Consider the following 26,966-nt stretch of genomic DNA (forward strand, 5'->3'; position numbering starts at 1 on the left):
ATATCAGTTCTCTGTTAAAGATTTGTCGTATGAAATTCATCAATATTTTTGAAAAGAACACATATGTACACTCCATTATTCTATCACAACGTATAACTTTATACAAATTACTAACTAGACACCGATAGTATAAACAACAATCAATTTTCTTCTTAAAGCCGCCAAAATGGCAGATTTACATAAAATCTAGGAATATAAATAAAAACATCGCCATCATGCACTTTAGAAATAAATAATACATTTATTTACATTATTTTAAAAGTATCAATTCTTATTTGTGATGAGTTGACTGCAATTTCGCTAGGAAAAATTAAATTCATTAAAAGAAGCGTATAAAATCAAGTAAATAGGAAAACTTGAAAATGGAAATCGTTCCAAATTAAATTCCAAAATTCATATAACATGATTTATAAAATTTAGCAAATAAATAATGAGTGATTAAAGGCGTCAACCAAACAAATCGCACTTCCAACAAAAGAATTTCATCTAACAACGCACAAGTCTTAAAGTAAATGAAAACATTGTATGGTGATATGCGTAAATATTAAAGCTATATCTAAATTTTAGAACATCACTTTTTGGCAGGAAGGTTATTAATTTCATTCGCATTCTTATTGTGCAGCATAATTTAACTTCAACCGTGAGTTACAAAATTCTTTTAAAAAATTACATGATTTGGGTATAAATTCTACGGAGGTATAAATTGATGAAAACGAAGAGTCCACAAATAGATCGATGTTGTATTCTACATAAATTAGAGCAATTATGGAAACATCACCAAAATTAAATCATGCATAAATGCTTCTAACGCAAAACCACACAGTAATTTTTTTGTTTATTATACATTATTTTTTTTTACTTTTTACCTTCAAAATATAATCAATAAAACAAAAATTAACTAATATAGGGCATATATTGTAACCTTAATCGAATTGATTGTTTGTTTGAGTGATTTACACAAACAAACATGATAAAACTAACAGCAAATTTTTGTAATCTTAAACTGTCGTTTTCGGGCAAACAATTTTGAGTAAAGGTATTTAATTAAAATTTAAATTGGCAATCAATAATTGCACTGAAGTTTCAAGAAACTACATATGTGTTTAAGACCACAGATGACAATTCCAGTACTATTTTTTAAATAAATTTGGGAGGATTTTGAAGTTCATATAAAGTATATTATCTTTGTATTTATATAAATCCGAAAGACCAGTATTTTTTTTTAAACTTTTATTTGCGCAATTTACAAATCTACTGTAAGTTGGCAATATGTTGCATCATTACACATATGGCTGGTTTAGGAAAATCAGTAGCAATGCCGTTAAAACCAGTTCATACAGGAGTCAGTTCCCTGCTTGCAGTACAATATTCATAAACAGGGTACATAAACTTCCAAGTTTTGCAATTTTAATCCTTGCGGTCGAAACAACTAACGATGTCATAAATTGTTTGATTTTCTTATAAAAATATGTAAAATCATAATTTTTGTCTCCCTTATTGACAGATTTTAACGAGAATAGTACCAATCGTCATTACATATATGAATTTAATTGCCAACGATAATATGAAAAATTGACAATTTTTGCCAATTTTTCTATTTCCTTCGGGGCTATTTTTTCTTTGTCAGTCAAATTTGCCTATACTCTCTGAGGTTAAGAAAATCAGCATTAATTAATTGGTAGAATACAACATCGTTTCCGAAAAGGACTCTACGAAAGATCATAATACTGATTAATTAAGAATCACAGTCTGGATCTTCCTTGATCATGTGCCGTACGCTGTAAGGAGGTGTATCCTTAAATTTCCCAATGAACTCTAACAGTTTCTGGAGGTTCTTTTGTGTTTCAATCTGTTCGGAGAGGAGTTTGTTTTTGACACAGTTTTTTGCCTCGATATTCTCCTTGAGTGTTTCAGCTCTCATTTCTAGTTTCTTGAGGTCAGACCGGAGCTGGAGGTTACGCTCTTGCAGTAGTTTCTTTTCCGAAAGTTTTTCTGCAATTCGAGTAAAGTTCATATTAGATAGAGTAAAGAAAAGTAGCCCGGAAAACAGGATCTAAGTATTTTTGTCTATTAACCCTTTCGGGAGTAATGCTGTACATTTACGGCTAGCGCATTGTCCTGACAGCGGACAAAATACCTACAACGGCAATGTACTTTCGGGGTATATACATTTACATTTAACACATCCAATATTAAAAACTTTTACATTGGAAATAGAAAAGATATTTTATTGCATTTTTTTGTGAAAGTTTAGGTTTATTTTTACGAGCTTTGCATATTTTTATGTAACATTTTTTTGTGTTCCAAATTTGAAAAATTGTACAAGATACTATCATATGACACTTGGAGAAGATAATGGCTGTGTGTATATATATGATGTTTAACTTTATACTGACAAAAAATATTTCATCAGCTGGCGCATATTTTTCACATCACCCAAAGATCATGATGTATACCTAACTATTACTTAATTCTATTACCTAACTAACCTTTATCATCAAAACACAATTTTCTTTACTTTTCTCGTTTAGGTTAACTTTCGAGTTGAGTTTTAATTTTATATATTGTTGTCTATCTTATTCCATGAAATACTATATCATAAAATTTTACATATTATTTACTTGAAAAAAAAATGAAAAAGCTCTCCCAGAGTAGATTTAGTACAAAAAGCTTCGTCTTTAAGGAGTTAGTAAAAATAATCATTGATTGTTTAATGGAACATTATATGTATTGAATCATTTCGAAAAGCTACATATATATAGATAAAAAAAATTTAAAAATGTAAAAAAATAGTGATAAAATGCATTTTTTACTTTGTAGTCTAAAAGTACTAATCTATTGTACATGTAGTTTTTATATTCGACATTTAGATAAATAATTAATAAATCATCACTTATAAGATAGATTGCAAAAATAAAACCCCCCATGGTACATGGACCACTGCATTGGATCAATGCAGTGTTAACTTGATAGTAAATTACATGAAGGCAAGGTGATCGGTTGTGCATTCTGAATTTTCAAATCGAGGAGTGAAATATATTTTATAGAATACAGATGATGTAAGTCGAGGAAATATGGGAACAGAAATGGAGGAGGAATAGTAGGTAAGAAGGAGAAGAAAATGATAATAGTTAGACAAGCTACTGCTAATGTGCACGAGTTCTTTGAGGGCATTAAAAGCTCCCTTCCATACCCAGATCGAGTTTGAAGACCTTTAATCTTTGAACTCTGAGCATTGGTCTCAGGTCCACTCTTGTAAATAGCAAAAAATAAGCTTCATTAATTTTCAACATTTTGAGTGTGTCCAGATACTTCACTTCACAAATTTGGATTATCTCAGATTATAGGAGTTATTTTTCACATTATTTTTTTTAACATCTCAACATAGATGAAGAATGTGGAAGTCTGGGCATTTACGGGGCTTACAACCATCATAGGCTGGTTTAAGGGAACACTGAAACCAGCTGATTATTTTAAAAACTAAGCACTTGTACAATACCACTAATAGAATTTTACTTCATTACACACAACTAGATTCGAAAACTACAGTTGTTTTCATCGACGGGTGATTAATATGATTTAATAATCACCTGTCGATGAAAGCAACTATATTTTTAAAAATTAGTCATGTGTAATGAAATCAAACTTAATAAGTGGTATTATACAGATGTTTAACATTTAAAATAACCAACATGTCATTCCACAAAGTTAATGCCGAATCAATAAATAATATGTTTATATACTAGTTTATTGGTCTAGACTTTATTTTACAAATTCGATTTTGATGTTTTTAATGTCCTCATCATTGGCAGATGAGATTCCCCGAGGATACTATGCATCAAATATTAAAGTGAATACAGTGAAACCTATATCTATCGTTCTTTGAATAATCGTTTTCCCGGATGTGTCGTTTATTTCTCCTACCCCAAATTCATTTCATACAAAAATAAAATGCATCAATCGTTTCTCTATCACTATTTTACCGGATTCATCGTTTGAATTACACGGTATATTTGATATATTTCGACTGATTTTTTTTACATTTTTTTCAATTTTCTCTATTTTGTTATATTTAACAATATTCTAACGTGTGGCATAGATAACTAAAATAAAATCACTCATAAACAAGTGGAGGCATAGTAAAATTTAAAAAATAATAACGAAAATATACTGTTGACTTATGTTATTAATATGTCGATCACAGATTATTTATAATGCAATAAACTGAAATATTTTTTTGGTTCTTTTTAGTATTGTACTTTTTTTTTAATAAATACATATGTTTGCTTCTTAAACTTATATTCTTCTTAGAATTTTAACCTAACAATGGTTATGCAAATTGGGAAGGCGATATCTTTACTAGATTGTATCTCCTTGTGTATGACTTCTAAATCCCGCATTCATAGTTTATTTCAATAGGTCCCTTTAAAACGATAGATAGAGGTTTCACTGTACATCACTTGTACTAATTTCGACTCCTGTGGGAATTAAATGCAAAAGCTCTTACACAGTCGCCAAATGTACTAACCGCTGAACTGTGGAAGCGGGCTCAATATCGTTTACCTTTAATCAGAAGTTCCGAGGATTTGACTTCAGACTTGTTAGCAAACCCGATGACGGTCATGCTCGTGGCCCGGGGCTCCCGAACCGTCTCCCCGCATAGGGGGCAGGGGAGGCACGAGGGGGGCTCCTTCCGGGGGGTGGGGGAGGTCCTGCCGGAACTGGCGCAGCTCCAGTGGAAGTAACTACCGCACGGGCGACAGTGCCGCAACAGTGAGGGGACATCTGGGAGACAATAAATTGGATTTTAAAAAAAAAGAATAGTAATTATAATAATATTAACACACTATGGAAGAGAAAGGTATTTATTATTTTGTTTGTAAATAAAAATACTACTTGACACTGGCAGAAACATCCTTTCACTGGGTGACTGCCATAATAATTAATTTTTTTTTAATATTTTTAGATTGATGCTTAAGGATGGAAAGGGTATTTTTACCTTCTGCGCCGCCCTCATTTCAAAGTCAGAAAAGAGGGAATTACATATTTAATGTTTTTATATGAATATAATGTACCACTCTCTTTATTAAGGTCTTAACTATTTGTACATAATTATGAAATCCCATCACCAGCGGTCCGCAGGCATAAAAAACATCCGTCCAAAGTGTGTTAACCTAGATGGTTCGAACAAGGGGATCGAAATCCCTCAAATATGAATTTTAATTAGACAACTTTAGTATTGTAAGAGCTACTTATTCCATTTTTTTGTAATCGTAAAAATAAAAATAAATCTTTTTTATTTTTATAATATCAAATACTTAAGAATATTGGTTTTGATGAAAATCACAGTCAGTATAATAAGGATGTTAATTTTTCATCTGCTAGCCACATCTTATTTCATTCACTCTGATAAATGTGAATAAATGTAACACAAGGAGAGAGCGAGACAGTTCGATTACTCCGCTTTCGTTCAATTTGATTTCCGGCCTCTCGCTTATATATGATTTCAATACAAATGTGAACTGGGGTCTTTTTTTCTTTCTTTATTTTAAATTCTTTTGCATTTCACAATATAATATAAATACAAGTAAAAAAAAATATATATAATGTGGATTTTTTTTTGTATTATATAATTTATAATACAAAAAGAGATCCACAAAGCCATGGCCTATGTGTGGGTATATATTTTGGATTATAGTTAAGGGTCTTTTTATTTCAATGTTCAAAATAATAGTAAAGGGCAGTGGCAAGAATACAATAAATGTAATCAGAAATCAAATTAGATTTAAAGTTTTAACACACTATCAGCGGGCGGATTCGCGCTCATAATAGAGATAAACATCTCTGAAAAGAAGTGATAACATTTAACCATACTGTATACATCGATATGAGATCAAAAGATGCCGCAAAAGTCATGCGTAAAAATAACTTACACGCAATTTACGATGAGTCGAGTGAAAAGGTAAAATTACCCTTCCCGCACATAGTGCGTTGATATAAACTACAAATATTTTGGTACCCTGCTTCGGATCGTGTGTATTTTTTGTATAATCAGTACAAGGTTAACAAGTGCAATCACCATTCTGCATGCAGACGCAGCAAGGCGTGGGGTCTGGCGAGATGACGGGCATGATGGTGAGCCCACTGGGCAGGGTGAGGAAGGGCGGCGTAGAGGGGGACTGCGGAGAGGTGCTGCGGGACGAAGAGGAGGAAGGCTGAGATTGGTGTTGTTGCTGCTGTTGCAGTTGCTGCTGCTGCTGCTGTTGTTGTTGCTGCTGCTGTTGTTGCTGCTGCTGTTGTTGCTGCTGCTGTTGCTGCTGCTGTTGCTGTTGCTGTCTCTTCATGCGTTGTGCAGCACGTGTGGTCGGAGGAGCCACATTCTGCTGGAGGTAGGGGAAGTTTAACTTTCGCTTTTTCTGAAAAAAAATATTGTCATTATAATCCTCAAAGTTTGTTTATTTTCCCAGCTCTAAATAATGTCCCTCGAGAAGGATCTAGGAGGACAATGGATTGAGACTGGGCAGAAACAAGACCGAGTATATTTACCTACCATTCGAAAATACAAACGGAGAAAAAATACCTAATTCCAACACCTTTGAATATCTAGAGTCGACCAAACAATTGTCAGACCTGCACTCCTCTAAGGCTCCAAAATCTGGACGATGTACAACACTTACTCTAGGCAACTAGAATCTGCTGAAAGGAAATTCTTAGATGGTGTGTCCCTTAGAGACAAAATAAAGAGTTCACGCATTTGTGGAAGCCATCAATAGCAAGGTAGAGGAAAGGCAATCGAGAAGGTATGGGCACATGGGACGCAGAGAACCTGATCATATTATAAACCAGGCAATCGCAATGAGTCTTCTTCGAAGACGAAGACCAAATAATTTATGGTCGCTGCAGAAAGAAACATGATTCGAAGGCATGGCCTAGGTGGTGCTGCCCATGACAGAAGGACCAACAACCTGAGGACGAGGAGAGTTGACCCTGACAGTCTATAAAGTTAAGATGGACCCAGGAAGAACTTACCGTTTGTAGATCAAAATTCCCGTACACATATTCATTCTTGTTGGTACTCGTAGTGGAGCGTTTCTTCCTCTCGCTCCGTTTTTTCTCCAGCATCTGCTTTTGCTTATGGGTGATGAGGCCCAGGAATCGGAGGAAAGTCTCCTGAGATATCTCCTCGCCGGGGAGTGGCATGGCGGGGGGCGGCGAGGAAGTGGGGGATGGGGAAGCCTGCATCGAGTGGCTGGGGGACAAGCTCTTGGGAGATGGAGACCTCTTGTTGGACATGGCTTCTTGCGCCGGAGGGCTGAAATCATAAATGATGGAATAAGTCTACCGAAACAAACAGCGCTTAGTTTTTCACACATCTACAACCTCAGAAGTAGTGAGATTAGTGCATTTTTCAAATATAATTTATCAATGTACTCGTGGCAAAATCTATGGGGAAAAATTACAAGTAAAAGCCTTCAAAACAACTTTGAGTCAGCTCACACGTGGGAACAATGTCTCACACTCTAATCTAGCGATTTTCATATGAGTGAAAACAATGTATTGGAACCTAATTAATACATGTATAATAGTATATTCAAATTTAAATAAACAATTGAGGTTTCACCTGTAACAAAAACGATGATACTTCTGCACAATCTAATAGTGAACTGATTGTGTTTCTTTCAACATAAAGTGTACGCTATAATTAGGCTTGCATTGTCAGCAACACTGTATCGTCATGAGCGTGCTTAGTTAGAAGACTGCTAATTTTATGCCAAATCACAAAATACTATTTTGTATAAAAACAAAATGACACAAATTAGTGATTGATTTACACATCATATGTATACATAAAGATGTTAGAAGCAAACATTTCGCTCACTCTTTTCAAGAACGTCATAAATAAAAAATCGTCAATTTTCAGTTATGCATGTTTTCGGAATGCCCAGAAAATGTACTATATCCCAGCAAAAGAGGCATATGTTTTACTTCATATTTACCTGCTACAGGGCAGAAAGTGTTGTTTTTGCATTTTGAAGAAAAGGTATTGTTTTATTATTTTTTTAAATATAATAAATATTTTTTAAATGGAGAAAAAAACCTTCAGGTTTTACCTAAAAAGATCTTTTGCACAGTAAAAAGTTCAATAAGTGGCTTGATTTTTATTTTTGATACATTACTCCTGAAAATCAAGTTTATTGATTTATGACATTCTTGAAAGGAGTGAGCGATATATAAATTGTAGTTCCAATAAACTGCAATCAGTGCAGGAATCAATATTTTTGTACGAAATTTGTCAATTTTATACTACCAAGCGTTTTGAATTATTTGCATTTCGCAACATATGGGATGATGTCGTAAGATATTAAAAATGATTTTTTCATAAATTTATTTCACAATCAGCAGTATTTAAACCTGCGATGCCGATTTCGCAAGTATGCCACGCCAGCTGCCTAATGTAACTAGGGGTGTTAGTCATGGTGATGTCAGGAGCATTAACAAAGCCCTATCCGGAATAAATATGAGAACAAAATGGTAAATATTTATGGGTACATATCTTAATCATCAGTCTGATGATATCGGTTACGATGAAACTCGGTCGCTGGTCTAATAAAATTTATATGGAAAAAAACTATTTAGTTGTTATTTTATTCTACAAAATGCAGCTCCACTAAGAAATGCTAGTACAAAACTTAGATCTAATCAAGATATGTACCCATAAATATTTCCCGTTTTGTTCTCATGTTTATTCCGAATAAGGCTTTGTTAATGCTCCCGACATCACCGTGACTGAGACTCCTAGTTAAATTAGGCAACTGCCGTGGGTTAAGATGAAACTCGGTCGCTGGTCAAATAAAATTTATGTGAAAAAACTATTCAGTTGTTATTTTATTCTATAAAATGCAGGTCCACAAAGAAAAGTCAGTACAAAACTTAAAACTAATATTTTTTCAGTCAAAATGAATTTAAATTTAATGAATTTAAGTATTTTATAGCCTCACACCAGTCTGACAATGACGGTTACGATGAAACCCGGTCTCTGGTCAAATAAAATTTATGTGTAATATACTATATAGTTGTTATTTTATTCTATACATATCGTAGTCGTACAGGAGAAAGTGACCAACTAGCAAAACGTAAAATGTTCAGGAGGGCCATTTAAATCACTTTTGCTAGGTAATAAAATAAACATCAATGCCGTTAGTCATTTTTAACAAGTCAATATATTATTCTTGCAAGTTTAAAATCGCTTTGGGATTTTTCAGGGCAATAAGATATCAGGGCAATAAGATTCAAAGCTAGTAAGATATCAGATAGTCAATAGTCAAGTTTTTGTTAAAAAATGCACTTGGTCACTTTCTCCTGTATGACTACGATATCTTAAAATGGTCAAACCGTCATACAAATATAAAATAGAGGAAGTTTTTAAGTAATATTCTTACCACATTCTCTGTTTGGCTTTATTTAAAGCGTTGGCAAAATTAGCTCTAGGATCTGTCGACATGGATCGATGCACCGCGGGATCCTTGAGAGAAAAGTTCTCCGTAGCCCGTATAAACTCGTCATCGTCCAGTTGGTCCTTGGGTTTGACACCGTTTGCCTGTTCAGCCTCAACGCGGATCAGGTCATCAAAGTTGCTCTCGGACTTGATTATCCCATTCAGGTTGTGGTGGACAGTCTTGACATTTATTTCACTTAGAACGGATGGCTTGAGAAGAGAAATAGACTTTTTTCTGGTTCTGTTCTGCAGTTGGTAGTCTCGCAGCTGCTGGGCAATGTGGCGGTGGTCATACTCGGCATTGATCTGCTTGTTGCGAGCCCTCAGCCTCTGTTGATACAGCTCTAATTCTTGCCTCAATCGTTCGATTACTTTTTTCTAGAAAGATAAAAATAAAAAATTAATTATTAAAAATTAACACACTAAGGACGGGCGTTTTTTAGCCTGTGGAGCGCTGGCGACAGGATTTGATAATTTTGTACATACAGTCAAGACTTAAACGAAGAGATTGATAAATAATATTTAATAAAATAATAAAAACATTTAATAATTAGTAATGGTTAGTGCATTCAGCTACTGTGCTGGAGGTCCCGAGTTTGATTCCCAGGGTGGAGTCAAAATAAATATTATTGATTTTTCACTCCAATATACCTCCCTTTCCAATATCCAATATACATTCCTGTTCCAGAAGAGTAAGATTGATAAACTTAGCTTCGAGTAAGTAACGGTCATGATTATACTGCGCCAATATGATACAATGCCCTAGCACCATTTGGTGCAGACGTTACATAAACCGAGAATAAAAGTGGAAAGAATAAATATTTACCTATATAATGCAATATTAATATATAATGCAATAATATAATGCAATATTGTCCGCCTCCGTAGTGTAATGGTCAGCACGCTCGGCTACCGTTCTGGAGGTCCCGGGTTCGATTCCCAAGGGGGGTAAAATAAATATTAGTGATTTTTTTACTGTAATATTTATTCAATATTACCCTGGACTGGTACCTGAAGCGGAGGGCTGATCACCTTTCCTTCATGTGTAAACGATCAAGATAACACTGCGTTTATATGACGCAGTGACCTATGCACCATTGGGGTGCGGATAAGGGTTTTATTATTATTATTAATGCAATATTACCATCAAAATTATAATAATATAAAGAAAAGCACTTGACCCTTAATTCGTAATATCATCTTTTTCCTAAATGAGCAATGGGGTTAGCATCATCATCATTTTATAATTTACAATTTTTGGCGTATTTTACAATTTCTTCAATTCATTATCAACAGCACTTAACCATGATCAACATTTTACACAGCTAATCGTAAACCATGTGCGATTGAAAGGATGCTGATATAAGCAGCAAAAACTATTGTTTTTTGATCACAGCAACAATATTATTTTCTAACATTCCTTTAGTTAAACAATTCACCGATCAACTGATAAACAATTTAACAAAACAAATATTGTATGCAATAGTATGCAAGTTAAACTTTTTTTAATTAACTGCTTTTATTGTACGCACTCATAGGAATTCAAAAAATAATGAAAATCAAGCTATAAAAGATAATTTAAGTTCTATGACGTAAACACTTTCTGGTTCTAAAGATAAATAAATAAGATCATTCAAAATTTACACCAAAATTATATGAAATAATGCAAAAATTCAAATATTCATCCAGCATAGGTTTATTTACCAAAGAATTTTATACATCTTTTTGTTTTCATCACGAAAGAATAAAACATAATTTATAAAATTGGGATAGATTGTAAATAATGAATAAATTACAATATTCATTGGTAGGATTGTCCGTCCACCTCCGTGGTGTAATGGTTATCGTACATAGCTACTGTGCTGAAAGTCCCGGGTTCGATTCCCAAGGGGGGGGGGTCAAAATAAATATTAGTGATTTCCCACCCTAATATTTATTTAATATTGCCCTAGACTGGTCCCTGAAGCGAAGGAGTGATCACCTTGCCTTCATGTAAGTAACGATTAAGATAGCACTGCATCAATACTATGTAGTGCCCTATGAACCATTGAGTGCGGATAAGGGTAAGAAGGATATATAATAAATCAATTTATGTGATAAAAATTGCTTTTTAAAAAAAAAAAGCTTTAGAGCGCTTGTGCACCACCGGAATTTTATCCGGCGGTCCGGTTAGCATGATAAAACGGATGATTGGCTTGTGCTTTTGGCCGTCTTTCTTCGGATCGGTGCGCTTGATCGGTGCTATTCGATCACGCTAAACTGTCGTAGTCGCTTATATTAAAAAATAAAATAAAAAAAGAACTGCCGGACGGTGAAATTTCGTGTAGTGCACAAGTGCACATAGAGGAACAAATTGAAAAAAAACGGAAATTCCGGTCTAAAACCGGACATCTGGCAACCCTGCTGCGGACGCTGCGCTCGCAATGCGCCGTGCCGCGATGACGCTATTTCGCTCTCTACGAGACTAGTTCTCACTTCTCACCTATCGAGACAATACCAATCGCTGACTAATTTGCGTCTATTACTCCGAGCAGTTCAAGCATCTCTTCAATGACCGGTCGATCATTTCGCTCTCGGATTTGACCGAGTTATGCAGGCGGCACGTGCGTAATAAAGGTCAAATTAGCGCATCGCGCGCCGAACACGGTAGGTATGCGGCACAGAACGAGAGCGAAAAACAATCCAAGACTTTCGTTGACGCCGTTCCGCTCGTTTGAAGAAAGGGATTCGGAATGAGCTAGATACCTCATACCTAGGCTTACCATACGTCCCGGTTTGACCGGGATTGTCCCGGTTTCAGACACGGGCCCCAGTGTCTCGGCCGGTTTAGATTTTGTCCCGGCCGGTTTATATTTTGTCCCGGTTTGCACGAGCAATGTCTATTTAGGCTTACCATATATGTCCCGGTTTGACCGGGATTGTCCCGGTTTCAGACACGGGCCCCGGAATCCCGGGCGGTTTAGTTTTTGTCCCGTAACCATACAAAGGTCTCCCAAACTAAAAGGTACCACGTTACGATGCGAGCATTCGCATAGTCAGTACAGCGAGCCGAGCGCTCCATCCATAGTCTCGGATGTTCGCCGCGAGCGATGTTACGAAGTTACGTTACGACGAAATGCTCCGGCCAATCCCCACCATTATACATGCATACAATCAAGATCAAACCAACAGATGAATTTAAATCACGATTAATCTTAAAAATACCAAAGTTAATGTAGGTTATGTTACTTAGCAACAACTTTCGTGACCCACTAATGAAACGCCTTGCGATATACGCGCTTCGACGAACACAGGTGTAGCAGGCACCTACATGCTGATATGGAACGGCAGTCACGAACCTTTCATGCTCGCTAGAGAGGAGAGGAGAACGCGCTAATACTCACGTCAGTTGTCTTCAATGGCAAAGATTGAAAGTAGGAAGTGATGCAACAAGAGATTCCGGTTTACACGTGCTTGGTTTACATACCAAATAACATTTTGGTTAAATTAAAGGCCCGACATACTATTTATAAATCGCAACTTGATTTTTGTAAACCCAGGTAACATTTGACGTAATAGGGTATTATCACTCGGGAGGAATATCTAATTTAACATACTCAACCAATAAACGATTGTGTAAGACTCGTTTTGTGTTTATAACAGCCGATATAATCAATATTTTCATTCATCATTTTCTTTAGCAAAATTCGCCTTCGTAAAAACGTTGTTTTCGTAAGTTGGTAACGAATGACGTCACACAAATGAATCCACACTACTATCACAGCTCTACAAAGCAGAAACATAAAGGGATACACCCCATAACACACGAGATGACGTAAAATTTGATGACGTATAGCGGTGTCCGTTTTTCGTTTTATTAACATATCTCAAGTTAAAACCTTCATATCCCTTACTTCTCTACAGATTTCAATAAAAATGTTACCGATAGTCTTGTGATTTTTCATATTTATTTATAAACCAATAATAACACATCATGAGAATGATCCATTGAATTTTATTGCTTAAAATATTGTTTTTGTATTGAAAAAATAAGTTTTTTTTCGAAATAAGTATATCGTTTTGAAAAGAAAAGAGTTATTGAAAGGCAATGAGTTTTTAAAAAAATTTATTATAAATATATTTTATATTTAAAAAAAAGAAATATAAGTGTATACTTTAAGTCAATTTTCTTTTTTTTAAAATCGCTCGCGGAAACACGAAAGGCTCTTAGCGCAGCCATTCGCGTTCTGTATTTGATCGTCTGAGATCTCGGCTTTAATTACAAAAAAAAAAATATATATATATATATAACGTGGTAATATTTTCCTTTTGAAAATTAAGTGTAAATAATATGTAAAGTAAGTGTATAATAATAAAATAAACAATGTGTTGCTTTGTAATTAAAGTTTATTCTTAATTTATCTTTATAATAATTTTTATATCTATCTATCTATCTATCTATCTATCTATCTTATTCTGACAGTTAATAATATTATCGGAAGTCTTTTGTTTAATTCTGAGCGACGCATGCGGCATCTGGTGGTAGAACTGTTTTATGTAGGTACTTTTTGTAAGTACTTAATAAAATGTATAGGTAGGTACCTAGTTATTTTATTACATCTCCCCCCTTGGGGATGAAAATTCATAGTAAAATTTTCACTCGTCCTCCGGATCATCTTCTTGTAGTGAAGGGACTGGTATAAGTTTAGTGATATGTAAAGTTTTTTTTTTTTCTTTCTTCCTTTTTTTCCTTCTTTTTTTTCTTTTTTTTTTTTCTTTCTTTTTTTTTCGTTCTTTTTTCTTTCTTTCTTTTTTTTGTATTTTTTTTTCTTGACCCTTTTAAAGTAGACACAGTTTTTTTCAATCCATTTGTTTTTTTCTTTTGAATTCCTTCATTTTTATTCAGATCTCTTAAAGTATCTTCTAATATAACCAAATGTACAACTTTTAATTGTTCATCTGCATTTTCATTCGATTCTAAAACTGGATTCCTGCTCATACAATCTACTTCTAAATTCTTCTTTCCTGGAGTATATTTTATTTTATCTTTCGTAGAAGTTTTTTCTACTTTATTTTTATTTTCATTTTTCAAGCACTGTTTCTGTGTTATTTGTATGTCTTTATTTTTATTCTGATCTTTTAAATTATCTTCTAATTTTTCTCTCTCACTCCGAACATATTGTAGTAATTGTTTTAATACATCTAATGTTTCATAATCCATTTCCATTTAACAAAATTGTCGTTTTATAACGTGGTAATATTTTCCTTTTGAAAATTAAGTGTAAATAATATGTAAAGTAAGTGTATAATAATAAAATAAACAATGTGTTGCTTTGTAATTAAAGTTTATTCTTAATTTATCTTTATAATAATTTTTATATCTATCTATCTATCTATCTATCTATCTATCTTATTCTGACAGTTAATAATATTATCGGAAGTCTTTTGTTTAATTCTGAGCGACGCATGCGGCATCTGGTGGTAGAACTGTTTTATGTAGGTACTTTTTGTAAGTACTTAATAAAATGTATAGGTAGGTACCTAGTTATTTTATTACATATATATATATATATATATATATATATATATATATATATATATATATATATATATATATATATATATATATATATATATACATATATATATATATATATATATATATATATATATATATATATATAGATATATATTTAATAGCACATTAATTGTAGATATAGTTTTAGCCTTTATTTTTACATAAATACCAAATATATTAATAAATTCACAACATTTGGAATGTGTCCTTTGTCACTTTGGAGTTATTTTACATTTTTATCATATAAACATAGCTGTTATTTAAAACAAAATACTTTTGTGTTTTAATTATTTTCAAAAATACTACGATTTCATACTATTTCTGTGAGCCTAAGCGGCTCATTATTATAAATAGGTATCAAATTGTGGTAGAGTGGGTTGGAACCGAGAAACTCTGGCTCAAGAGTCCGCGACACTAACCATTGGGATCACAACCCGACACGTGCCTTCTGCTTGTAACATATGCACTGACAATATTATCAATTGCCAACACATATTTTTTTAGCGTATTAAGTCAAGAAGACTTATAGTTTCGATCTTGTATCATAAAAGGTATAAAGCGTAACTCGAAGGCCTATGGACATATCAATGAAACAGGTAAATATTTAATGAAATTAAAACGAATGTATATAATTATATTATCCAATGCCAACAAGTGAATATGTAATTATTTTTTTCAGATTAAGAAAAACATGGGACAGAGTACTGTGTTATTTATAATCGTTTATTAAAATTAGCATAGAAAATGTTACAGTCCTATATTATGCTCCTTTAAATACAAAATAAATCAAATAAAATTTAAAAAAATAAAATAAAATAAAAATAAGCCTCATATGTGGCGTTCCTGAAATTCCTTTTAAAAAGGCTTCTGTGGCTAATTACCTACACGATTTCCACACTAGAGATTTTTTTTACTTTTTTTTATATGTACGAGGTTTAACATCAAACGCTTTCGAAACCTTCGTAAAACAAAAACGTGAACATTTATAATACAAGAAAATGGGCGAAACGTAATTAAGTGCGCAGAGGACAATTTTATTTTTATCAAAACAATACTAAAACATACGATCACGGCGGTACTTTTTTGTTTCCGACGAGATAAACGAATTTTCGAAATGCTTTAAAAATATTAATATTTCACAGTATTTTTTAACATCTCAACATAGATGCAGAAGAATATGGGAGTCTGGGCATTTACGAATATATGTTTGTATTCTGCATTGTAATACAGTTCATAAAACAAAACAAAAAATGCTTAGCAAGAGAAGGTCTGTCAGGAAGCCTAGATGCTTCTGTATCAGATCTGGGAATGCGGTGGGACAACTTTCAATTCATATCTAACTACAATAGTGATTTTAAGTTTTACTATTCATTTTAAATCTATTTTTATGTAACGGTCTTTCGGCTTAAGCGGACACCCCCTCCCCCCAAATTAGTCCGTTATATCGAATTTTTTACTGAATATTCGTTAAAAATATTCACTGCATCAAAGGTCCGCGGTCGCCTAGAGAATTTTCGAGAACATTAATTTCGATTTTTTTCTTACTTCACAATGATGAGAATTCCTGAGAATGTGTGTGTTGTGATGCATCAATATTCTAAACCTCGTTTAGCCCTTATTTTCGACCATATACCAGACGCGGTTGGATGGAAAGGTGCCTATTATGATGTAGTGTGGAAGAGAATGTAATGGTCACATGGTCAAGGATTCCTGCTCAAGACTCAGTATGTCTTGTGAAAAGCATTCTAGAGAAATTACTAAACATTTATACCACTCGGCAATGAAAAAATTTGGGTCAGGGTTAGAAAATAATTATTGTTCATATGAGGAACCGCAGCTACTTCCGAGTTTGCAAAATCGTAATATGATATTCCGTTTTATAGTCGAGGCCCAGTATTCGATAATTTGCAGCTTAATTTATTCTACACCCAGGTAACATTTGACGTAATTGTTTTTATTTTTAAAACACCGTTTTTGTATTTAAAAAATCTTTTAAATAGATATAAGCTTTTGTAAAGAAAAGAGTTATTGAAATGCAAGGAGTTTAAAAAATCAATAAACATATATTCTTAAAAACAAAAAAAATAGAATTTACATTCTAAAAAATGTGAGTGAGCACACGTTCAGCTCTCAGCGCGGACGAGCGCGTTTTGATTTGAACGCTCAAGATCTAGGCCTTGAAACGTTTGATTTGATGGTAGGTACTTTGAAAGATACGTAATACGATTTTTTAAATGGTCTGGAGGTGTTCGCGTAGTAAAATTAATAATTTAAAAAAATATTACTATTAAATATTATAATTTAAAGGAAAAATTAATTTATCCTTACTATGAAATAACAGTAAACACTAATTTTGTGATTTAACATTTTTGAACTTAAAAAATAACATAACTAACTAACCATCACGCCAATTCCGCAGGGGTAAGCCGAGTAATATACAATTGCCTTTAAAAAAATTGTCGAATATAGTTGTAAATAGAAACACAGGAAGACAAAGTAAAAATTGGCATGATCAATGCGTATGTGAAATTCTTGGACGTGGTCAGGTCAGGAGTCGGAATAATCGGTGGGTATGTATGAGGAGATGCATGAATGTGATAGAGGCGAAGATTGTTTGCAAAAACAGATTGGTGTAGCGTTCTAATCTCTCTGCCTACCTCTGCGAGGAAGCGGCGCGGTGATTAGTTAGATAGTTTTAAAATGATAATTCCAAAAGGATTACTTTCTGTCCCTGAGTACCTCTGGGGCTCAAAAGTATTTTCAAAATATTTTTAAAAATTATCACAACGAAGATAATGCTTTCTAGTCGATATTATTTATTGTCTTATCGGTATTGCTAACTATCGGAAATACCGTACCTAGCCCATAACATTTCTGAGTAAATACATAATAATGCAGATAACAACATTCGTCGACATGACGTGCTAATGATATTAGGTATTATATTATTGCTTGTGAATAATTTTATATTTGTAAAAACAATAAATTTAGACGTGCAGTGCAAACTAAACAAACGAACATAAATAATAAAATAAAATAAAGTAAGTCAATACGAATAGATCTCGAGTAACAACCAAATATATTAATATTGATTTTTGCAATTGAGTAGTTCACTTTCAAACCACGTTATATTTAATTTAAAAAAAGGTTTTTTACCCAATGGCGTCAATCGATAGAAAATTCAAAATATTAGCGTGCATATTTAACATTATCCGCCAAAACTCGTTAAGTTAAGAATAAAATTGAATTGAAAAATGAATACTCTTGCAAAACTCGCTATGCCGAACGACAGTTCACTTTCAATAATCTCTCAAAAAAGCTCAAATCGGTAGACGATTTAATATTCTACCAATTGCTGCAATTGGCGCTAAAAAAAAATAACATAACGTGGTTTTGCAAGTGGACGACTCAATTACAGAAAAAAGTATACTGTACTACCATTACAATGAAATTATATTTAATAATGTGTCACCCCAAATCTATTTTTCAATAATCGGATTTCTGAAATACCAGTAAAACAAAACCTCGCTTAGAAGACCGTTCAAGACAACTTTTTTCCCCAATTACAGATTTTGCAAATGGGTCACGTGATAGGAACGTCATTTGAATTTCGGTTGTCTCACTGCGGCGACACTAGCGCCACAAGCGACTAAAATAAGAATCAGAATAAAAAAATAACCGGTGTGAGTATTCATACGGGCTAAAATATTTGTAAGAGTAGGAGAATGGATAAAAAAGGCACAGCCGAAATCTCTACCTACCAGATACAACATTGATACATTTGAAAACTTTTTGCTGATTGGTTTATTTTATCGAACACTTCAACTAGATTTGAGGCGACCGAACTAAATTCACAAGCGCTTTTATACGAATATTTTTCTTGCCTAAAGACATGATCGGTGTTTTGTTTCGATTATAGAAAAACGTTATTTATTTTTTAAATATTATAATAATCGAGGGCGTGTTTAGCTTCTATGCGCAATATCCCGAGTTTGATCCCTACAGAGTTTTAATAAAACCTCATAATATTTAATATTTTATTATATACCTGGCTAACTAGTATGTAATTCGCGATCAGTAAAACATCCAACGCCGCATCAATCTAATACAGTGCTCTACCCACCATTTGGGTGCACCCAACAGTAAAAAGGGGAAAAAGAAGAATATAATTAATATTATATTCTTTAGTATTAATAGACAACTTAACAGAATAATCATAAAAATCAAATCATGCGGGTGGCGTCATTGCTTTTTTTTAAAATTATCTAAATATTTTCAAACCGAAAATATTTCAAATAAAACTACTTCCTAATTAAATAATTTATACCTGCGTAATGAATAATGATCACTGATTACGCATAGTATCATGACGTAAGTATTTTAAAGCATCAAGAGATCTTTTTGCATTGAAGATTTAAGAAGTCAATTTCATTCACGCTTTGTTGACATCGTACAATCCTAATTTTAGAGAAATCTACCTACAAACTCCATCTCATGCCACCCTCCCCGGCCAAGTTTGTGCGAGATCAATAACCACCTTGCATCAAAATGCTTGTTACGCGAACTTTACGCGCCTTGAAAACTAGCGGCATATGCGTGTTTAGAGAAATCTCAAAATTCTCAAATTTATATAGTCTCGATCCATTACCGAGATTATTTAAATGAAGAATGAAAACAAATTAACACAGGCACATTTTAAATTTGATATTGTTAGAACAAAGAAAGAACTATAACTTGGTAAAAGTTTTAGTTCTAAAATTAAATTTTCTTTATTGTTATGTATTGAGTAAATGTACTAACCTGAATATTTCCGATTGTAATTATGTTCTTTTCAGCTTCCTTGATTTTCTTTTTAATTAGTCCACTCTAGAAATAAAACATTTTTTAATAATTAGTTTACGAGAATTTAATATCGAAAAAGTCAAAAATAAGTATTTGTAATGCACTCACATTTTGGTCTTCTTTTAATCTGGCGACCCATGCCTGGAAAAACGAAGAAAATTGTTAATGAAGTTTTTAAAGAATAATCAGAAAACTTTTTTTCATAAAAACGAATGCAAACAAACTTTATCTACAGTAAACTTGAAAGAAATCTAATTTATAAGAGTATAATATACAAATTATGATAATCAAGGTCCAGAAACAAAACTGCAAACCAAGATAAAACTTACCTGATGAACCCTTATCGCATTTTTCAGGTCGTTCTGCGTCTTTCTTATATCCTCTTTAATTTCATTAGACACCTCCATAACTTAATTCACTAATTTAAACACACTTTCAAAAACAAAGTACACTAGAACGACACCCACAAACCTCAAAAGCGGAGTACATGAAGATTTTAATGAGCACTAACACTTCACTAAATAATAATAAAAATACGTAACAATGAAAATAACTCGAAGAAAAATATTTTCTAAACGGAAACGACACTCCGCAAAACTTATACAGACACTTTTAAAAATATATTATTTAGTTGAAATTTTGAAAAATCTATTTCTCTTTTGTTATCATATTCAAATACAGTAGAACCTAAACATTTGCGATATTTTTTCCACTGCATGTCATTCCGCGATAATATTCTACGTTTGGAATGAAGACAGCCGAATATAAGAGCTCCATTATCGGCGCAAACTTCAGACAAAACAGCTGCCCTAGAGATGTGCATAAACAATCGAATTTTTTTATGTATTTTTTGAAGAAAAAATAATATTTAAAAATAATATGTATTTGAATAATTTATTCCGAAAATACGTTTTAAGGTCAATTAAAAATTTTTTTTTTATGAAATCTTATCTGTTCTTTAAAATTAACTCATATTCCTTTGAAAATTATGAGGGGATAAGTCATCACTGCAATGCCTGCTCTTTTAAAAAATGTATTATAAAGCTCTTTTTGCTTTAAAATTTTTAATTTTATAAGTGAAAAAGAAAAAATACTTTTTTGTGTGTAATATGTTGGATGTATCAATATTTGAGTTTGTTTTACTGTTATAATTTTTAAAAATCTGTGACTGAGCTCTTATGTTATTTTTTCATTAAAAATAATTGGAACACCATTATTAGCCCCCAAAAACATCAGGTAATTTTTTTATATAGAATCCTATATAATCCTACATATCCTAACAGATCCTGGACCATAAAATAAATTTTCAACTCATCAAAACTTCGGTTAGGAAATGTTAATTTTGTTTTAATGAATAAGTTGATTATGTAAACATAATCAACCCTTTATTTTATCGTTTTCTTAAGAATATTTGTTCATTTGTAAATTTCTTAAAGAATATTTGTTAAATTTATCGCGGCTTAAATTTATCCACAGCAAAATAAACATGTTATGGTCTTCTTCTCTTCTTTTCACTATTTTATGGGTGTTCACCTTTTAAGAGTGTTCTAGTCTTAAGTTCTTTTTATTCATCAAAACTTTTTACATTTATATTTTAAATATTTAATAAATTAAATTATTATTTCACATATATTATTATTGTTAGTAAAGTTAGTTTTAGTCATAATGTTAGTTTGATGTACGTGTATGACGTGTCGGTGTTTAAGTACTATTTTTCAATATCGATTGTTAAATTCCCATCTCTATTACCTATGTCCGCCTGTCTACTTTTCCTCTCGTCTCGCACAATCGCGCGTGCAGCCGGGTTTAATTTGTTGCGATTATATTTTCTTTTCGATAGATCCCTACAGGATTTGAACCTAAATCGTGACTTGGTCTTATTGGATAATTTTTGTGTGTCTTGTTAACCGCGCATTTGCTTCATATTTACAGACATAATCGATGTTTGAGTGAAGTCTGACAGGTACCCACTTGAGAAAAATAGCGATATATGTATTGTTTATTAAGAAATTAATGCAAGTATTGGTTGATCGAACGATTCTCTACTACGATGTTAGTTTTATAATAATCGTTATATTTACAGCTTAATCATGTCCAATAAACGCGTGGCCGGTAGCGAGCTAAATGCGGATAATTGGGACCATACTGATGAACCGGAGGACATCGGGACATTTCGCGTCGCTGCCCAAGAAGAACTTCAAAAACGAGTCGTGCGAACTGCCAAACGCCGTGCAAATGTAACGCCAAAAGACGAGGTGAAATGCAATTCTGAGAATTTGTTTCCTAGTAACCTTCCTGTAATATTGAAATCTGTTAGATGGACGAAGATGGCCGCCAACGAAATTTTTATTGAATTCTAATTTGCCCATTCGCGTCACGTTTTTATTTGGCTTTGCACTGATGATGCTATGAATGGCGGATGGTCCAATGTTTTACCAACAAGTTTTAAGGCAAAGATAGACATGCTGCTAATAAAGTATATTTGTGAGCACGCTCAAGCGAGCATACTCTACCTGTATACATTCGCTTGAAGTAAGCATACTTGCTTTAAGTATTTTTTGAACGCGTGCTCAGAGCACGCCCCCTTGAACCCGCGCTGTTGGTAGCATGCGCAAGCAAGTTACAGCCGTATAAAAATCTATTTATCCGCCTCTGTGGTGTAATGGTTAGCGTATGTATCTATCTTGCTGGAGGTCCTGGGTTCAATTCCCAGGGGGGGGGGGGAATAAATATTGGTGAATTTTATTTAATATTACCCTGGACTGGTCCCCGAAGCGCAGGGGTGATCAACTTCCCTTCATGTAAGTAACCATCAATATAACACTGCGTTAATACGATCCAGTGCCCTGTGTACTGTTGGGTGCGGAAAGGGGTTAATATACAATATATAAAAATGTAATGGCAACGATTTCCAATAAAAATGACGTTTTATCAGTTCTGATGTTGAAAACCAATGGGATATATTAACTTCTTTAGGTTTGGATAGTCCCTAATTTCATCAACTGATGTAGTAATCATAAAATACCTGTCGTCTTTAAGATAGTGTATCACACCAAATATAGTATAGTAAGCAAATCCTTTAACAAGACCAACCCATTACTGGTGCCTGCTGTTGATGCCTGACCTTTTATATCTTTTTCAGCCAGCAAAAGGAATCTTCAGCAGCTTTGCAGGATTTGGGAAAACCCCATCTTCTGGAACGTTCAATTTCCTTTCTAGTATACCAAATGGAAAACCTGATACGGATGAATCTACCGAATGTATTAAGAATAAAAAACCTGAAGCCAGTGTAACTAATGCAACCAAAATAAATCACAGCAGTGAATATTGTGCGAGCTTAAAAAATCTTAACCAGAGTGTCTTTGAATGGATCAAATCTCATATTGAGAAAAATCCATACTGTATCCTTACACCTGTTTTTGATGATTACAAGAAATACTTAAAGGATTTGGATAAAGATGAAGCGGAAAATTCGAAAATGGATGAAATCGTTAAATCCGCAAAAAGTGATAGAAATACGGGACTTATTTCACAAACTAATATTAATTCTAAAGTTAACCCCGATATCTTACGTAAACTTGTCCCAGATACTTGTGCCGAAGATGACGAAGATCCTGACGCAAGCAACGAGCCGGCTAATAGCATATTTGGCCAAGGTTTTTCATCTACTCCAGTTTCCCAGGCTCCTATGTTCTCATTTGGGCATCAAAGGCCACCCCTAACAAACGCAAGTAACTCGACAAATAATTTTTCATTCAGCGCCAGTACGCCTTTCTCCTTTAGCAACATTCCGAAAGACGAGAAGAAAACGGATATTAAACCCATCGAAGAGAACGACGAAGATGAAGAACCACCCAAAGTATCATTCACACCCGTAGTTGAAGAAGACTCAGTTTACTCAAAACGATGCAAAGTTTTTGTGAAAAATCAAGGGTCTTTTGGAGATAGAGGAGTCGGAACTCTATATCTGAAACCCATCAGTGGTAGTGAAAAGTGTCAGCTCATCGTTCGAGCTGATAATAGTCTCGGCAACCTGTTAATCAACATGGTGCTCTCTGCCTCCATTCCAACCAAGCGAGTGGGGAAAAACAATGTCATGGTGGTCACTATACCAACTCCAGAAGCCAAACCACCACCAGTTCCTGTCCTGCTCAGAGTCAAATCCAGTGAGGAAGCTGATGAACTTCTGGAGACCTTGGATAAATACAAGAAATAATAAATTCAGAAATAATGTTTATTTCTCAGTTTTTATCTTTTAAATAAAAAAAATAAAACATAAAATGACAAGGCATCTTCATTATTTATATAAAATTGCATACGCATATGTATATAATAATCAAATATTCTAAATTTTTAAGTACATAATGTAAAATCAGAGATACATGTACTTACTTAATTTTGTGAAATATAAATCTTCAAGTATAATGGTAAAACGATGATTTTTGTATAATTTTATAATAATTGCAGTGAAACCTCCATCTATCGTTCCTCGAATATTCATTATCCCGTATCTGTCGTTTATTTCTCCCACCCGAATTTTAATAATATGATATGGAATGGTCACAAACACAAAGTCGCATTTTAAACAAATTATCCATTACACAGATACATACAATATTTTTCTGTCAATCCACTTTTCCTATAAAATTTAGAAAATCTTTCGCTTCTTTCAAAATCATTGTAGCAAAGCTTCATCAATGTTTATATGATCACATTTCCTAATTTTTTTCATATCCGTGATGTTGTTTTCAAATGCAGATAAAAAGACATTTTTGTTTCTCCACAATGTTGGCATTGACACACTTTTTGCGTCACATTCTACATATTTCACAAATGATTTCTTCCTTTTTACAAATTGAGACACTTTCTATTACTAGTAGACATGCTTGTAATTTGAGGGTTAGTTTTTAACTGACCTGCTCTAGAATTGATCTGACATTCCCCACCTCGCAATGTTTATTATGCATTATCCATAGTAAGCATTGAACATGAAATAAAGAAACTATCTTAAAAATCCCCAAAACAAGCACTACATTTATAAACTACAAAATAAGTTGTTTTTGTAATGAAATGCTGAGCCGCCGGCGATGGTAGATGGTAGGTATGACTTTACAATGCTTGGCTGTTTTACATGCAATTTCAACCAATGTGTGGTATCTTTTCAATGTTGTCAGCGAAACCCCCAATTTGGTACAATTTGCTGTTTTTACAGTGCAGACTCGAAATGGCAGTGCTGTTTACAGACACCTATGAATTGACTGCATTTTGATTAGAAAGTTAAAAACCACAAATGTACATAACGTTTGGATTCCAAAGAGTTAATATTTACAACTCTGGAAAATACTCCTTGTATCAACAATTTCTATAAGTGTGATTCCTCGAGAAAATGTCAAAAAACAAACACCTTGTAATCGGTCCCAAATTTTGTATACTTTTAGTTAGACATGCTAACCATATTTTCCCCACCATAATCTGGATGTTTAGTTGTGGATATTATTTTTTAATAATTATGCACGGTCCAAGACAACCACAGAAGAGTCTGGAGTAATTTGTCAATTCCATGCGCTGCCCGTAAGAAGCGTATATAAAGTAAGAAATATGACGAATCAATATTGTCAAAAATATTTGCTTTTCGTTTAGTCCATCGTGAGGCAGTTTTGTAGTTATGGTAATCATTCAGCAATTCAATGGTGAAACAGTATACAGAATTCCTTATTTCAGTGATTAAGTACAATATAACATAATAAAGATCCCTAAGCACCATCGGGTGCGGCTAACCGCACCCAATGGTACTTAGGGCATTGTTTCATATTGATGCAGTAATATCTTGATTAAAGATTACACAAGGTCCCTCCTCGTTCAATCCAGTACTTCAGGTAACAGTCTAGGGTAGTGGTCCTTACGGACCTCCTGGGATATTTCATGGGTCCATGAAAAATTCAAATTGATTTGGGGGTCCCTAAACAACCTCAGGGGGTCTGTGGAAGGTGTAATATAATATAAAACAATATAAGACACATTTTTATTAATATGGAAGTTACATATAACAAATTCTTCTTCTCTATCTTAGTCCTCATTACTGAAGGTTGTGACCCTTGTCTAAGCAATGACTCTTCTCCAGTTATCCTTTGACTGCACTGCACATACCGCTCCACCCACCGAGGTACCTGCTGCTGTCTTAACTTAATTGGTCCATCGTGTAGGGATCTTCCTCTCCAGGCTACCAATCAGAACCAGTCGTTCCAGGCTATCCTCACTGCCACATCATAATAAATAACAATGAATAAATTATTAGCTGATTTTAAAACAAATTTTGTCAATAGTAATAATGCCATCTTCCTCACGTTTCATATTATTTTTAATTTGGAGTAAGACACTTGAGACAAATGGAAAGATACGGAAGCGACCTATATCCAGCAGTGGAGGACAGAAGGCTCATAAAGAAGAAGAAGACAGCAAACGAGCAGAAAATACTTCTTCAAGAAAATGTTTTATGTATATATATATTATTTTTATGTCACCATTTACTCACCATTCAAGACATCAAAGTTAAATTTGCAATTTTTCTATTTTGTATTTATGTAGTTTTTCACTCAGGGTCCATAGGCAAGTCTTGACAAAGAAAAGGCATCCGTGGGCCAAGAGTATGGGAACCACTGGTCTAGGGTGACAATAAATAAATAATGTAATTAATGTAAAATAAGTTTTAAATTATTTTAACCTATCTAGAAATGGAAACCGGATCCTCTAGCTCAGTAGCCACTTCACAGTGGATGTCATATGCCTAGCGGTAATTGACAAATTTATCTAGAGAACTCCTAGGAGACACTGCTGTTATGTTATTAAAAGTTTATGAAAATATACCTGTACATTAAACTTCATGATGGTGATTTGTTTATTCTATATGAAATAAATGTAGTCATGTCCGCCTCCGTAATGGTCATCATGCTTGGCTACCGTTTTGGAGGTATCAGGTTCGATTTCCAGAAGGGGGGGGGCAAATAAATGTAACTGATTTTTTAACTCTAATATTTATTCAATATTACCCTGAACTGGTACCCGAAGTGGAAG

General features: G+C 33.6%; 2 protein-coding genes across 2 annotated transcripts; one reads left to right on the top strand and one right to left on the bottom strand.

Moving 5' to 3' along the window:
- Positions 1 to 826: 826 nt before the first annotated feature.
- On the bottom strand, positions 827 to 20,697 carry LOC148301149 (uncharacterized). The gene is made up of 8 exons (XM_088273738.1): positions 20,225 to 20,697; positions 20,004 to 20,036; positions 19,854 to 19,919; positions 9,441 to 9,874; positions 7,030 to 7,312; positions 6,080 to 6,416; positions 4,564 to 4,785; positions 827 to 1,992 (listed from the first exon to the last, which is right to left on the bottom strand). Exons 1-8 carry the CDS (start codon positions 20,300 to 20,302, stop codon positions 1,736 to 1,738), a joined length of 1,710 nt encoding a protein of 569 aa, XP_088129864.1. The 5' UTR covers positions 20,303 to 20,697; the 3' UTR covers positions 827 to 1,735.
- Positions 20,698 to 21,642: 945 nt separating this feature from the next.
- On the top strand, positions 21,643 to 24,328 carry LOC148301150 (nuclear pore complex protein Nup50-like). The gene is made up of 3 exons (XM_088273730.1): positions 21,643 to 21,858; positions 21,979 to 22,150; positions 23,038 to 24,328. Exons 2-3 carry the CDS (start codon positions 21,986 to 21,988, stop codon positions 24,109 to 24,111), a joined length of 1,239 nt encoding a protein of 412 aa, XP_088129856.1. The 5' UTR covers positions 21,643 to 21,858; positions 21,979 to 21,985; the 3' UTR covers positions 24,112 to 24,328.
- Positions 24,329 to 26,966: the final 2,638 nt, after the last annotated feature.

Source organism: Brachycentrus maculatus, unplaced genomic scaffold (genome assembly GCF_059751285.1).
Source record: "Brachycentrus maculatus isolate JH-2025_06_01 unplaced genomic scaffold, ASM5975128v1 h1tg000601l, whole genome shotgun sequence".
Lineage (NCBI taxonomy): Eukaryota > Metazoa > Arthropoda > Insecta > Trichoptera > Brachycentridae > Brachycentrus > Brachycentrus maculatus.